Genomic DNA, 16,211 nt, shown 5'->3' with positions numbered 1-16,211 from the left:
GCGCACTTACGCCACTTTTTGGAAACCTCATAGCCTAGACTACAACAGTATAAAATTTAAATAACTTGCACAATGCCGTTTTTGAGAAAAATGAGTTTTAAATTTTGACACTATTGGAGCGCCACCTGTGGTGACTTTTTGAACTTGCATCTGAAAGTGCTCAGAAAGTGCTCCATCTGAAAGTGCTTCCATCTGAAAGAAGAGTGTCAAAACACGTTTTAGTCAAGTTTAATCCCGATCGGAGGACATGAAATATTGTTAGGATTAATAGTAGGTGAGATTGCTAAGACTCTCACTTAATATGCTTGGTAAGGGAGATCGGGGCAGGACTATTCAGGGGTAGAATTAGACAATGGGGTGTTATAATTTGCATTAGAAAAAATAGTGACTAAACCTCTATTTATTCAACGTTTATACTTACGTCTCAAATTCGAAAAAAAAAACATTTGCTAGGTAATTCTACCTCGATCTCCCATATGGAGAAAAATTTAATGTTTTGTCATTCTTTTTTGTTCAAGAAAGTATTAAGAAATTACCAATTCTTGTTGGATGTAAACACACTGAGAAAGAAAACGTGGGAGCGATAAACTTTTTTTACTCATAATTTTAACACTTTTTAGGTGTAAAAATATATCAACATTTGTTAATGTTAAGTTTACACCTTTTTAAGGGTAAAATTAACATGAAAAAGGGTGACTTTAACCCCTAATACACCTAAAAAGCATAATATTTACACCGATTTCGGATCAATACTGCAGGGTAGAATTAACATTTCCGGAATGTTATTTTAACTTCTTCGGATTTCTCTCAGTGCACTGTGCAGTGCACGAAAAAAGTTAAAATAACATTCCAGAAATGCTGATTTTACCCAGTATTATTGATCGAAAATTAGTGTAAATAATTATGCTTTTTAGGTGTATTATGGGTTAAAGTTACCCTTTTTAATCTTAATTTTACGCTTGTAAAGGTGTAAAATTAACATTAAAAATTTTGATATAATTTTACACTTAATAAGTGTTAAAATTACTAGGAAAAAAATTTAATCGCACCCCCTTTTTTTCTCAGTGAAGGATTTCAAGACCTTTTTAAAGGTACTAATATTTTTATGATCGGTTAAGCTATTATGTAGTAATTTAAAAATCTCATCTGGCTTTTTTCAAGCCGTTTATGGGTAGAACACTGAGAAAAAAGAGGGTGCGATTAACTTTTTTTCTCGTAACTTTAACATTTTTTAGGTGTAAAAATATATCAACATTTTTAATGTTAAATTTACACCTTTTTAAGTGTAAAATTAACATGGAAAAGGGTAACTTTAACCCCTAATGCACCTAAAAATGGTAATATTTACACCGATTTTGGATCATTAATGCAGGGTAAAATAAACATTTCCGGAATATTATTTTAACTTTTTCGGATTTCTCTCACAGTGAAGAATCATAGGGAATAGAAAATCCCTAATGGAGAGAATAACCATTATGGCGAGCTTTTGTTTTCAAAGTTATTCTAGAAATACATAATTGTCAATTTTGAACAATTCTATTTATTCCAAGCTGAGACATTTCAACTTCGAATTTGAAAATTTGCAAATGCCAAAACTTTTTCATCGACTGTTTCAACTTTTTAAATTGATTTACTTTGTTAATATTGTCAAATTTCTTCCCAAAATGCAGATGGTACAAATTTATCGAGGGCACAACGAGAAAACAGGCTGTGGTGCTCAACGAACGTGTGAAACAGGTCTCAGGGACTCTGATCATCAAGGATGCTGTGGTTGAGGATAGTGGAAAGTACCTCTGCGTGGTGAATAATTCTGTAGGGGGAGAGAGTGTGGAGACAGTACTTACAGTTACGGCACCTCTGTCAGCTAAAATTGACCCACCGAGTCAGACAATTGACTTTGGACGACCAGCTGTGTTCACATGCCACTTCTCAGGGAATCCCATCAAGACAATCTCATGGATGAAGGATGGCAAGTCCATTGGGCACAGTGATGCCATTCTCCGGATTGAGTCAGTGAAGAAGGAGGATAAGGGAATGTATCAGTGTTTCATTCGAAATGACCAGGAATCGGCTGAAGCGAGTGCTGAATTGAAGCTTGGCGGAAGATTTGATCCACCAGTTATTCGGCAGGCTTTCACTGACCAGGTCCTCCATCCGGGTCCATCGATGTTCCTCAGATGCGTTGCTGGTGGAAATCCCACTCCTGAAATTTCCTGGGAGTTGGATGAGAAGAAAATTGTCAACAATGATCGTTTTCAAGTGGGCCAATATGTCACAGTTAATGGGGATGTTGTGTCGTATTTGAACATAACTTCCATTCATGCAAATGACGGAGGACTCTATAAATGTATTGCAAGTAGCAAGGTGGGTGTTGCGACCCATTCGGCCAAACTCAATGTCTTTGGACTGCCGTACATTCGACCAATGGAGAAGAAGGCAATTGTTGCTGGTGAAACCCTCGTTGTGACCTGTCCAGTTGCTGGACATCCCATCGAATCAATTGTCTGGGAGAGAGGTAAGTCAAGAGTTCTCTTTCATTTCTATAACATCCTTATTTTGGGATTTCTGGGAAAATTTCCCATGGGAAAATATTCGTATGATTTTTTTTCAGGAAGTTTCATGAAGCTTTTTCAGAAATTACATTAAAGTTTTGCCAAATATTTTACTCTAAAAAAAAAGGTTTTGTTAAGCGAACAAATGGATCTCGTTAAAATTTTGTCAAAAGGATGGTGTTTACCAAATTGACGAAACATCTTTTTGACAAACTTTTTTTACGACATTATTGAACTAAAAAATATGGCCCAAGGGCGTAGCGAGGGGGCAGGAAGAGCTATTACCCATTTTCCCTAAACTAAGCTAAGATTTAGCTTCCCTTAAAATCATTTTTACCCAAGAAAAATGTCCCTAATGGCTTCAAAGATCTTTTGCTAAATCTTACGAACTTTCCAAAAAAAAAAAAACGAAAATGATTCAATTCGATTAAATTCAATTTAATTTATGGTCATTTATTTTAATGAAACGTTGCATAAAATTTTACATTAAAAGCTTCAAATGGATCTTTGAAAAGATTTTGGAGAAGCCTATGATCAAGTTTTCTAAAGGAACAATCAAAAAGGCTTTTTTAATGACAATAACTAGAAATGAATCAAAAATTAAATGGAAAATACTCTTTAGAGTTTCAAAAGCTTTTAAATAGAGTTTCATTTAAAGACTTGCCCAATATTCAATCCCAAACCGATTTTGATTATTTTGGACAAATATCAAAAGTTCAAAAGCTTCAAACTTTTGATCAGCTTCTCTAAAAGAAAGTTTCAATTTACAACTTTACATTTGTCCATGATAATCAAAATTGGTTTGGGATTGAATTTTTGTCAACTCGTTGAAAGAAACTCTGCAAAAATGCTTTTGTGACTCTACGCAGAGAAAAATATTTTGTAAAATTGCTCGTAATTGTTTGTGAATTCTTATTGGAGACTTACGAGATGCTCGTAAAACGTATAACTCACAAACAAGTTCGTAAAAGTTTGTACCTTTTTCACAAACATTGTTCGTAACATGATTATTTGACCAGTATTTTTTTGTGCTTTACAAACCTTTCTTCGTAAATGTTAGTAAACATACAAAAACGTTTGTAAAATTTTGTCATTTATTCGTGAATTTTTGGTTATTTGGCAAAAAATGACGAACAAATAACAAAATTTTACGAACATTTTTTGTATGCTTACTAACAATTGTTTATAATAGTACAGAACGTGCTCGTCAAGTGTTCATGTTACAAACAATGATTTTGAAAAAAATACAAACTTTTACGAACTTGTTTGTGGGTTAAACGATTTAACCCTTTAAGGACGAGAAAGTCAAAAATCGAGGGTCAGAAAAAATCATTTTTTCTAACTTTTTAGAGCAAAATGCAGCTTTAGAAGGCCGTAGGAAAAATTTCACTTTTGGGTCACGGGTGACCCAATCGTCCTTAAAGGGTTCAGACCATTTTGTAAGTCCCCAATAGGAATTCACAAACATTTACGAAGATTTTACGAAATATTTTTTCTCAAGATCTTTCGAAAAAAAAACAAAAAACAAATTTCAGCAAATCTGTTCAAATATCTCGAAAAAAAAAGTAGGTTCTCTAAAGTGGATAAACTTCCATCTTCGAAAATTCGATATCGAAATATTTTTCGGTCATAGTAGGTGTCTAAGGACAAAATATTCACCTTGAATACTTCCAAAATCGATTTTCGAAATAAACCAAAAATATGGTTTTGGAGGAGAAAGACAGGGGTGTGAGGGAAGGAAAAAGTATTTCCTAAATAATTAACTTATGGGGAGGGAAATCGAAGACCGAATGTCGATAACCGATATACCGATTTTTAACGTCAAAACTTTTCTAAAATTGAAAGTATCCACACTTAAAGCCTCTACACATTGGGAGCAATTTTCGTCAAAAAAATGCTTTTTTAAAGGAAATTGTCTGAAATGGTACAGTTGGAAATGTCAAATTGGATGGTTTAGATTTTTTTAAGTTTTTTTTTTGTGTGAGAATCGAATAGAATATTTGTGAGTGCTTTGTTCACTTGTCACCCATGTGATACATTTACTTGGAATTTCGTATCATTATTCTCACAAAGTTGATCTGACAATCTCTTGATTCTTAACCATGATTCGGGAACATTCATGACCCCGAAAATCCTGGGACTCCGTTAATCCCAGGACCACGAAAATTCCGGATCTCCAAAAATCTCGGAATACCGGAAATACTAGGACCCCAGAAAACGATTTCAAACTGAAAATTTCGTGATCTTGAAAACCCCGGGGCACCGAAAATCTCAGGATCTCGAAAATCCCCCGGTGAATCCCGGAATCTCGAAAATCCCGGGTCCCCGAATATTTCGGAATCCCGGAAATACTGAGACCCCGAAAAACAGTTTCAAACTGAAAATTTCGAGATCTTGAAAACCCCGGGGCACCGAAAATCTCGGGACCCCGAAAACCCTGGAGCACCGAAAATCTCAGGATCTTGAAAATCCCCCGGTGAATCCCGGAATCTCGAAAATGCCGGGTACCCGAATATTTCGGAATACCGGAAATACTGAGACCCCGAAAAACAGTTTCAAACTGAAAATTTAGAAATCTCGAAAACCCCGGGGCACCGAAAATCTCGGGATCTCAAAAATTCCCCTGTGAATCCCGGAATCTCGAAAATCCCGGAATCCCGAACATCCCGGTATCCCTAAAATCTCGGGATCTCTAAAATCCCGGGATCTCGAAGATCTTGGGACTCCGAAAATTCCAGGATCCCGAATGGTTTTTGATATCGGGATCCCGAAAACCGGTATTTTAAAAACCTAGATTTTTAGGGTCCCGGGATCCCGAATTTTGAAAAATTCCGGAATTTTGGAAACCCTAGTTTGGTTCTTCGGGAATGATGAAGATAGTTCTAGTTATCTTGAGAAGCACTTTCGAAGACCCCAAGTCGCTATCTCTTACCGTTTGATATACCGGATAACCAGACAGACGGCCAAAATGAAGGATTCGTAGAGTTATGGTAAAATATTATTCCGTGAGAGTGAGGATTGGTAATATTGTCGGACAAAAACAGGAGACAGGAATTTTTCCAATCTCCTCTCCAGAAAAAAATGGATGATTTGAGTGTCACTTGCTCAGATTGACGATTCTCTGTACTCAATCAAATAAAATTGATATTGAACAAAAAGTTCGCAAAATTCTCACAATAAAAAATCATAGTTCGAGTTTGTCGTGAGAGAATATTTTCATACAAATTCCAAAAATAATATTGAATTTGTGTTCTCTTCTGCAGACAATCGAGCACTGCCAATAAATCGAAAACAGAAAGTCTTCCCCAATGGTACCCTCATTATTGAGAATGTCGAGAGGAATTCAGACCAGGCGACATACACTTGTGTGGCCAAAAATGCAGAAGGATATAGTGCTAGAGGAGCCCTAGAAGTTCAAGTTATGGGTAAGTTGATTGATTCCTTTTTACACAATTTGTGGATTCCTCCTGCAAAAGTGACGACGAGTGATTCAAAGTAATGAGAAATGTAACTTTTCAAGCGCATAATCTACACAAAGTAAATTGTGTAAGATTCAAAGTTAAAACATAAGATAACGATGAGAGACTTTGGTATAAAGCTTTAGCAATAACTTTCTCAGTCACAAGTTTTAGAAGTTTTAACATTGAGATTTTCCTGACTTTATTTCACGTGGTGGCTTTTGCAATTGAGCTGGAAAATTATTGCATTTTGTGGAGGTTTGAAGTCGTCGTTGTAATGAAAAGAGGAAGAAAATGAACTTTGAAATGATTGTAAAAGTTTCTCAGGGGAACATAAGTGGGGGATAAGGTAGATAAAACTATTTTGCAATATACATAACCAGAAATATTTCTGAATTTTGTCAACAAATGTGATTTGTTTTCAGTGTAAATATGATTTTTTAGGGGTTTCTTGGTTTATTTGATTTTGAAACCTGAATTTTTGTTGATAGGAGAGGTTGGTTATAATTGATTTTTAGGTTATGTCAGACTTGACCTATAAAATGAGAAGTTTGTTTTCTGTTTTGGTTAGAACTTAGTAGGTTTTTATCAGGAAGCAGCCAAAAAATGAACAATTCACAAATTTAAAACTTTAATTAAAAAATATATAAAATCAAAAAGGGAATATTACACTTTCAGGAAAAATAGCGTACAAGGAAGTAATTTAGAATCTTGCAATTTCCTAATTTTTTTTAGATGGGTAAAAGAAACTATTTTTTTTAGATGGGTAAAACACGTACTGTTTGTAAAACTTGTACTGCTTCATGGTCATCTTTTTTTCTTTTTGCTCATCTGAAATAATTTTGAAATCTCAAAATTCCGAATCGGAAATGATTCCGAATTACCCGATTTTACTTTAATTATTTTATGAAATTCAATGAGAGAATTTAAAATTGAAATTGAATAAATTGAAATCGAATCCGAAAAAAATGTTTGAGGTTATTTATTTCCAAAAATTTGTCTTATGTTTTTGAGGTTATGTTCAGCATAACCTCACTTTTTAAATTAACCTCTAGAGCAAGATAGTGAAAATCTTGTTTTAAGAACCAGTTTTATTTCAGGTCGTCTAATTCAAACTAATTCTGGTCCATAAGATAAATTATTATTATTATTATTATTATTATTATTGTGTACATAACCTCACATTTTGCAAAAATCTTAACCGTTTTTTAATGTGCTCGAGTGTTTAATAAAGAATCCCTACTTTTGCAAGTAAAGTAATATCTACCTTTTTATTTGAAAGTCAAGTGTGGTTCTATCATATCAAAGAAAGAGACAATATAATTAAAGTGCATAAATTGTTATTCCTTGTACAGAAATGCATAAATGCAGGAGTATGTCTCATAAATTAACTCACAAACTTAGGAAAAATATTGCTTTTTGCACTACAAAAGGAAGTTTTTACAGCATTTTTATCGTGTTTCATATCCTCAAATGAAAGAGTCACTTTTATGATTTTTGTATTATCAAACAGAAAAATACATTGGCTTTATCATGCATCGTAAAACATGGTGAAATTTAACAAAAAGAATTATTGCAATAAAAAGAAGAGCATAAGGACGTCACTCGTTGCACTGGAGGAATCTACAACTTTACACTAAATAATTTATTTTTTCGACAAGAGATGTGAAAAATTGTCGCGAAGAAAAAGAGGGGGTTATTTGTTCTGTGAATTGGATCACAGAAAAAACAGAGTTGTGATTTTTTAGGTTTCTAGATAAAATGAAAATTTTCAAATGAGGTAAGTTTGCTGATTGCGAAAGATTAATAAGGATGCTTCTTGTCTGTGTTTCTTTCTACATTGCAATCACACACAAAAAAACTATTTGACGACGTTTTTTTTGGATAAAAAGTTCTACCACAAATTGTTCCATTTGGTTTTGGGGATGAGGTTATAAATTTGTACGATATGGTTTCGGCAATGTGTACGGTCAATAAGGGCGATCCTCCCATTGATATCTCCTGGAGATCTACAAATGGTCAGAAAGTCACAACAAATGATGGTATTTTGATAAGTCGAACAAGTCAGAGGATCAGTACGTTGAGCATCGAATCTGTGAGGGCAAGACATCGAGGAAATTATACGTGTGTAGCGAAAAATTCCGGCGGAATGGTTGAATACTCTGCAGAATTGGCCGTTAATGGTTTGTGGGGGCTTTTTTTTAAAAAAAGTAACCATTAACAAAATATCCTGTAGATTTATTTATGGTTTACTTTTTGAGTTAACCTATTTTTCAAATAAGTTCTTTCTTCTGTTTTCTTAACCTCGAAAGTCCTCCCACAAATTGTCCCCTTTGACTTTGGTACGGAAGTCATCAATGAAATGGACATGGTATCGGCTTACTGCAGTGTTAACAAGGGAGATTTACCAGTTAATATCTACTGGACAAAGGATGGCAGAAAGGTTTTTACAAATGATGGAATTCTCATCAGTAAAACCAGCCAAAGAATATCCGTTTTGAGCATAGAATCCGTAAGGGATCGACATTCCGGGAATTATACATGTTGGGCAGAAAATAATGCCGGAAGTGTCCATCATAGTGCTCAATTGCACGTCAATGGTTAGAATTGATTTTTCCCTGAGTTGCAGTATTAATGTTTTTGGTTTTTTTTTCTTTCCTGCTCCTTTCATTGCCTCTACAAAGTTCTACCACAAATCCTCCCTTTCGACTTTGGTGATCCTGTGGATGAATTGGCAATGGCCACAGTTAGTTGTGCTGTGACCAAAGGTGATTTGCCACTTGAAGTTTACTGGGTGTTCAATGGAAAGAGGATTTCCAGCAATACTGATGATATTCTCCTCACGAGGAGCGGCCAGAGGATTAGCATGTTGAGCATTGAAACTGTAAGGTCAAAGCATCGTGGAAATTTCACATGTGTGGCCAACAATTTGGCCGGTCAAATGGAATACACAGCTGAATTGAGAGTGAATGGTACAAATGATAGATAATAATGGTGATAAGAATTGAAAAGAATTGATAAGGATAAAAATGAAGAGTGAAATTGGATAATCGAGAGAAATCATTGGCTAAAACTCTTTAGATTCCTGCAGATTTTTTAAAAATATTTTTGTTTCAAAATTTGCTAAAAACGTTTTTGGTATACAAGAACTTGAGTTGGTTTGCTGTTTTATTACGAAATTCTGAACTTTCAAGATCAAACAGTTGTCAATAACGATTGTTTGACCCAGGGGCCTGACGTTTCCTATGTTTCCCATATGTTTCTAGCGTGCCAAAAAAACTTTGGAGTTCATTCGGTGTTTTCTTTCATTATAGAATGCATTAGCAAAAAATACAAATACAAAATAAAAGCCAATTTAATATGGAATGGGCAACCGAAAACCCCAAATTGGCAACCTACGTAGTTTCGGAGGTATCTCGTGAAATGTGTACGAAAACAGGAAAAAATTTACACTAAAACTGGTCGCATTCTTCAGACCTAATGTCACCCCCCTGGTTTGACCAGTTCAATACCAATTGGGACTGATGGACAAGAAATTTCAAAACCTTCCCAAAAAATCCAAATTTAACAAAATCGGTTGAGAAATGAGCCCTCCAAAGTGGTTGACCTTTGACCATTAATAATTCAAAATGAAGAATTTCCCAGTCATAGATAGGTTTGGATGAAAAGTTTGCCTAGGCTACCTCTAAAACATATCCGAAAATAAAAGAAATCTATAGTTCCATTTTCAAAATAAATAAAAAATCATGGTTTTGGAGAGAGGAAAAACGACTAGAAAAAACCGTCCGAGATAAAGTCCACTTATGCGAGGGGGTCATCGAAGACCGGAAGTTGATATTCTCTTACAGTTTGACCACTATCTCGGGAACAAACTTAAAGTCAATTTAGAAAATAATTTCCGAAAAAATGATTCAATTTTCAGCAGGGGCCTCTTGACATTTATTTTTTCCATACGTTTTTGACTATTGGCAAGTATTTTCCTAAAGAGAATTGACCAGTCTGATATATTTCGAAATCGTGCATTAAAAACTATCTAAAAATACATATTATATAATGTCCACCGAAATAATACAAGAACTAGGAGCAAATTTGTTTAAGTCGCGGTGCAATATCTGCAAAATTTTTACAAGGAAAAGTGAAAAATATCTTCACTTTATATAAGGCTTGATGGGCCCTTTGATTTTCGGTACTTAGCCGATTCATTATTGACAAAGATCGGTCCAACCGTGTTCGAAATTTCAAGACTTTCCAAAAAATCCAAATTTAACCATATGGAAACAAAATGTACGCCTAGGCTATCTCTAAAAATATCCAAAAAAATAAAAGAAATCTAGTTCATTTTTTAAATAAACCAAAAAACATGGTTTTTGAGGGTTTGGAGAGGGGTAAGGAAAAAAAACGTCTGGAGATGTTTTTTTTTATTTGGGGTCATCGAAACACGGAAGTGGATATCTGTTACCGTTTAAGCTGCAGAGCGGTTGCAAGTTGAAAAAAAAAACGGATTATATAACTGCTCTCTCTTTGAGTTCAGGCGGTTCGAGCAGTGAAAAAGGAGATAGAATTAACTCTTTTAGTCATAACGGTTACATTTTTAAGGTTATATAAAAAAATTATTATTTTACGACTTCTTAGATGTAACTTTCTGTTTATATGGATAATTGTGACCCTTAATTCTCCTAAAAGAATTCGGATTATTACCGTAAGATTAAAGTTACATTATCGGGATCTTATTTTAACATTTTTGGATCCTGAAAATATTGAGCTTAGAAGTCTTATCAACTGTACACAATTTCTAAAAGTACTGTGAAACGGTTAGAAAAATTTAATAATTTGGCGAGTTCCAATAAATTTATTTAGATTTTGATTGTAATTTTCGGTCACAGGTTTTGTATATTCTCTATCTCTATACATTGGAATAGATTTCATCAAAATTACTTGAAATTACCAAGAGTAAATCACATTCAACTCCACAAGTCAGTCCTTCTTCAGAAGATCAATTTAAAATACAGGGAGTTCCGGCTTAAGTGAAAAGGGATTGAAAGAATTTGATATGAATTACCTACTACTGGGAGTTCATTTTTAAAATATGTGTTGAAATGCCCCCGCAATTTTTCTGTGTCACTGAAGTGAATTTGCAGGGTTTTTTCGGTTACGAGATTTTTTAAAAGCGGAATTCCCTGTTTAAAAGACGTTTTAAAGAAAAATCTGCTAAGTATTGTATCGATTTTTCTGTCCTTCCTGTACAATTTTTTGGGAATTCCAATATAATTTGAACAGGAAAATTTTATGAAATGTTCTCAAATCTTTTGAAGTTTTTTTTTATCAATTAATATTATATTTTAAGGTTAAGAAAATAAATCACAGTTTTTTCAGTTTTCATAATCAATTCAATTGTGAAGAAAATCAAAATACTCTTCCTTCGTATTCTTGGAAAATTATCCACTAAAATTCACTAATTCTATTCTAGCACTCACTGAGAGAAATCCGAAAAAGTTAAAATAACATTCCGGAAATGTTAATTTTACCCTGCAGTATAGATCCAAAAAAGGTGTAAATATTACCCTTTTTAGATGTATTAGGGGTTAAAGGTACCATTTTTCATGGTAATTTTACCCTTAATAAGGTGTAAAATTAACATTAAAAAATGTTGATATATTTTTACACTTAAAAAGTGTTAAAGTTCTGAGGAAAAAATGTTAATTGCACCCTCTTTTTTTCTCAGTGTTGAGAAAAAAACGGGGGTGCGATTAACTTTTTTTCCTCATAACTTTAACACTTTTTAGGTGTAAAAATATATTAACATTTTTTATTGTTAATTTTACACTTTATTAAGGGTAAAATTACCATGAAAAATGGTACCTTTAACCCCTAATACATCTAAAAAGGGTAATATTTACACCTTTTTTGGATCTATACTGCAGGGTAAAATTAACATGAAAAAGGGTAACTTTAACCCCTAATACACCTAAAAAACATAATATTTACACCAATTTCGGATCAATACTGCAGGGAAAATAAACATTTCCGGAATGTTATTTTAACTTTTCGGATTTCTCTCAGTGAGGGAACCTTTAAGGACATTTTTTCACTTCTTACAGCAGTCAAATAACAAATTTTCCTAAAAATAATCTAAAATCGCCTAGATTTCTTTAAAAAAATCTGTCTAAAATAATTTTAGTATATTTTGTTCTTAGCTATTTATTTTTGAAAAAAATAACTTTGAATTGAATGGACTGCGAACACTTTCTAAGATTTTTCCTAAGAACCATTTTGAAGAAATCGTATTGAAATCCAAAAATATTGTATTGATTAACCGTTAATTTTTCAAGGAGTTGGGAAATTTTGATGAGGAGTAGATGTGTAGTGTAAATGAGATTTCTGATTGTTCGCTCCGGAAGGTGCAAGTACATTCCGAAAACTAATTTTACTAATCAACCGTTCCATCCAAATTCCGAATAAAAATTGGCAGTATAACTTTTTCTGTTTTTTTCTTAGTATGCGAATTTCGCAGAATAGTTATTCCAGAATCCGACCTACAAAGGGGTAAGGGGGGGGGGAAGAATCCGAAAGTTCAGAAATTCGAAACCAAAGCATGCCTAATTCCTTAATACAGAAGGATTTTTTCATACGAAATTTTATAAAAAAATAGATTTGAATAGTATTAAGAAATGGAGTTTGAGAACTACACATCTTGGGTTTAATCTAAGCCCTTGGTAGGGTTTGTTTTAAACACGAGAAAGTTTTATATTTATTCGTTTCCCAGTTGTCTCTTGATCAGTTCAGATTCTTCATCTTTATCCTCAATTCTGTATCATGTCAACTCTGAAAGTTAAAATTCATTAGTCATCGAATGCGACATTAGTTGTGTGTGTTTGAGAATGTCCCTTTTAGTTTAAACTGCTTTGTCTTTTAGTTTTAATTGATATAATTCTGTCTTCCTTAAAATATTCCATTAATTACAACACAAAGCTGTCCTCTATTCATGATGATCCTTGGAAAAATATTCTTCCTCACAGTTCCACCTCATATCATGCCCTTTTCCTTTGGGGATGAACCTGCTAATCCGGGTGATAGTACTGCTGTGAATTGTATGGTTACAAAGGGTGATCTTCCACTAACATTCAAATGGATACTCAATGCCCATGAGGTTGTATCTGGGCAGGGAGGTGTGACCATTGTCAAAATGACACCAAGATTGAGTGCCTTGAGTATAGAGTCCATTTCCGATAGACATCGTGGAACCTTGAGATGTATTGCGGAGAATGGTGCTGGAGTGGCTGTGGCAGAGTCTGAATTATTTGTTAATGGTAAAAAGTGCACTTTTGGCATCAAGAAAACTTAGAATGCTTCTTTTTTTCTCTGCTTTTCTCCTGTACATATTGCTCCTTCACTTTTCCCGAACACTCTACTAAAACTCCAAAAGTTCCACCACAAATTATACCCTTCACCTTTGGGACTGAACCATCCAACTTGGGTGAAATTGCGGGAATTCAGTGCTTGGTACCCAAGGGAGATCTTCCACTTGAAATCCACTGGACACTCAATTCGGCACCAATTGTGACAGGAGAAGAAGAAATAAGTGTGACTAGGATGAGTCCAAGGAGTAGTTCTCTCAGTATTGACAATCTCAGCTGGAGACATCGTGGAACGTACAAATGTATTGCAACAAATTTGGCAGGAAGTGCAGAAGTCACTTCTGAACTCAAAATCAATGGTACTTGTGCTAAGTTGTGTATCTCTCAAGAGGATGTTTCCTCCAGCTTCTAGAAACATTTTGCAATGGAATGATATGGGGGATGGGATGGGGAGAAAAATAGTGAGAAATTTCCAACATGATTTTCCCTGGGATTTTAGCAAATTGAAAAGTTTTGAAGCATTTTGTGTAGCACGTTTTAAAGCACAAGCAATGTTTGCAATGAGGATATTGGGTGAATAATAGTGCTACAAAATTGTAAAATGAAGTCTTCAACTTCATTGAAATAAAATGACTAAAACTAATCTCTTAACACAGATGAAATTAGTTGGGGTGCAAATTAATTGAGTATTCTGCAAAGTTTGTAAACTTGAGAAAGTTTTGGAAGAAATCCCTTGAAGCAGGAATTTGCTTTGAGAAAAAGAAGAAAAGGTACTGGCAGTTTTAAAAACAATCAAAGTTTTTGCAAAAGGTATTTAAAACAAGGGAAAATGTGATTAGTATTTTCTACTAAGCGAAATTTTTTGATTTTACTATATAGGTAAAATTTACCAATTGTTTGTTGATTTTACAATTTTTAACTAGGTTTTTCTAAAATAATATTTAAAATTACAATACAAATTGTTGATATATAGAATTTAAAAAAAGTATTGTTACGAATCTGAGGAAAGGATAAGGATTTTCTAATTCCTCGCAATCACCGTGAATTGACTTACAACCAAGGGGAAACTAACAAAATTTCTTTTTGTAAATATTTACTTATTTTCTTTTTTGTATTTCCGGTGAAAAAGGAGATTTCCCCACAAGATCACCCTCGGATAAACCGAGCAAATCCTTCAGAGAACACCCTCGGACAAACTGGAGCGATTCCTATAATTTCAAAGGAAAAGGGAGGCTCAAATAGGGGGAACTGGGGTAGTAGTAAACTGGGGTAGTTGTAAACACTGTGATTTTTTTCATTAATTTTAAAACTTCAGAGGATAAAACCCATAAGCATTCATGGATACCATGGGGATATACGTCCACAGATGAATTGGTCAATAAAGTCCTAATACTTTACAAATAAAAGTCATTTTTTCCGAAAATGTTGATATTTCGATTATTTTGGTCATTTGGATTTCCACCTGGAAATTAGAAACTGTGTAAAATAATCGAAATGTAGCAATAACAGTTCTTTCCTACATCTTTTAGGATTATATTAATGCATTTACTAGAGAAATTGAGATTCTCATAATTAAAAAAAATTAATAATTGGTCAGAAAACAGCATTTGGGGTAGATGTAAACAGACAATTTCCCCGTAATTGTAGATGTCGCGAGTGTAGAATGAATGGTAAAATATTTTGTCTTCTTCTTTTTCATTTCATTCGTTTGACAACTGCATCTCATGATGGGAAATTTTTAGTTGTGTTCAATAAGAAGTCACATGATGTCAAAATATGGGGAAAATCCATTGAAAAATGTCTTTGATTTGCATACTTTTAGTGTTTCTGCTATTTAATTATTCCTTGTAAAAAGTGTAGTGATTTTTTGAAAAATAAACAGTCAAAACAGTCATAATTGAAAGTGGTGCAAAGTTAATTTCAAGGGTGGAAAAAAGGGTGTTTACATCCTCCCCAGAAAGTGTTTACTTCTACCCCAGGTATTTTGTGAAAAGAGAAAAATGCACAGTAACACAAATTTTATTTTTATGGACAACTGTGTTCCAGCATCCGCATTACCCTCGATGAATTACCTATACCCAAGGGTAAAACATGAGCTAAGAAATATTTTCCAAAAAATCAGTGTGTGCTTGGAAAATCACCTCAAATTCGCATCTATTGAAAATGTTTACATTTTCAATAGATGTGCTAAGCTCGGGCTGATCCTTGTGAATATTTAGCTTGTAAAATTTAGCAGTAAAGAATTATCCCAAACTGTCATACACTGTAAGAGCTTAGTAGTTGCCATCATATACGTGGTGCTCACAAAAATTATACCCTTGAGGTGAAAAATAGTCTTCTTGTTCCAAATTACACATAAAATCGCAACAATATGGTAAATTTCTTTATAAATTTTTTTTAAAAAAATTAATAAGAAAAGTTTAAAAGGTCTACTTATCATTTTTTCCTAATCTTTAAAAAATAATAGAGAGTAATATCTTAATTTTAGATTTAATAGCTCTTCTAATTAGTGTTAATGGTACAATCTACAACGCCATAATTGTATTAGAATTTTTGAAAATAGCTTTCCAGAAGAAATTCTAACAGAAAAGTAACCTTTACTTGCCGCCCTGAAAAATCAGTAATCAGAATTTCGGATAAAAATTACTGATCAGTGCATAAGTGGTGCATTACCGGTTCATAACTGATTGGAACCTGTTCAAACTTGTCGGAAATTCCAAGACCTTTCTAAAGAGCCTAAATGTGATAGCATTTAGTTGAAAAATACGCTATGTAGAGCCTTTATGATGTTTGAACTTGAAAAACTCTTATTAACTCAATGGTTTTTTTTGTATATCAACGTAATA

At 33.8% G+C, this 16,211-nt stretch overlaps 1 protein-coding gene across 2 annotated transcripts in view; it reads left to right on the top strand.

The window, feature by feature from the left end:
• Window positions 1-16,211, top strand: part of LOC129809651 (cell adhesion molecule Dscam2) — a 171,546-nt gene that overhangs the window by 56,385 nt on the left and 98,950 nt on the right. For both annotated transcript variants that reach the window (XM_055859648.1, XM_055859649.1), the window contains 2 exons: window positions 1,671-2,515; window positions 5,816-5,977. In XM_055859648.1, the coding sequence (XP_055715623.1) occupies window positions 1,671-2,515; window positions 5,816-5,977 (1,007 nt within the window). The remainder of the gene's footprint in view (window positions 1-1,670; window positions 2,516-5,815; window positions 5,978-16,211) is intronic.

The sequence above is a fragment of the Phlebotomus papatasi genome, chromosome 1 (assembly GCF_024763615.1).
Source record: "Phlebotomus papatasi isolate M1 chromosome 1, Ppap_2.1, whole genome shotgun sequence".
Classification (NCBI taxonomy): domain Eukaryota; kingdom Metazoa; phylum Arthropoda; class Insecta; order Diptera; family Psychodidae; genus Phlebotomus; species Phlebotomus papatasi.
This window is presented reverse-complemented; position numbering and strand designations above follow the sequence as displayed.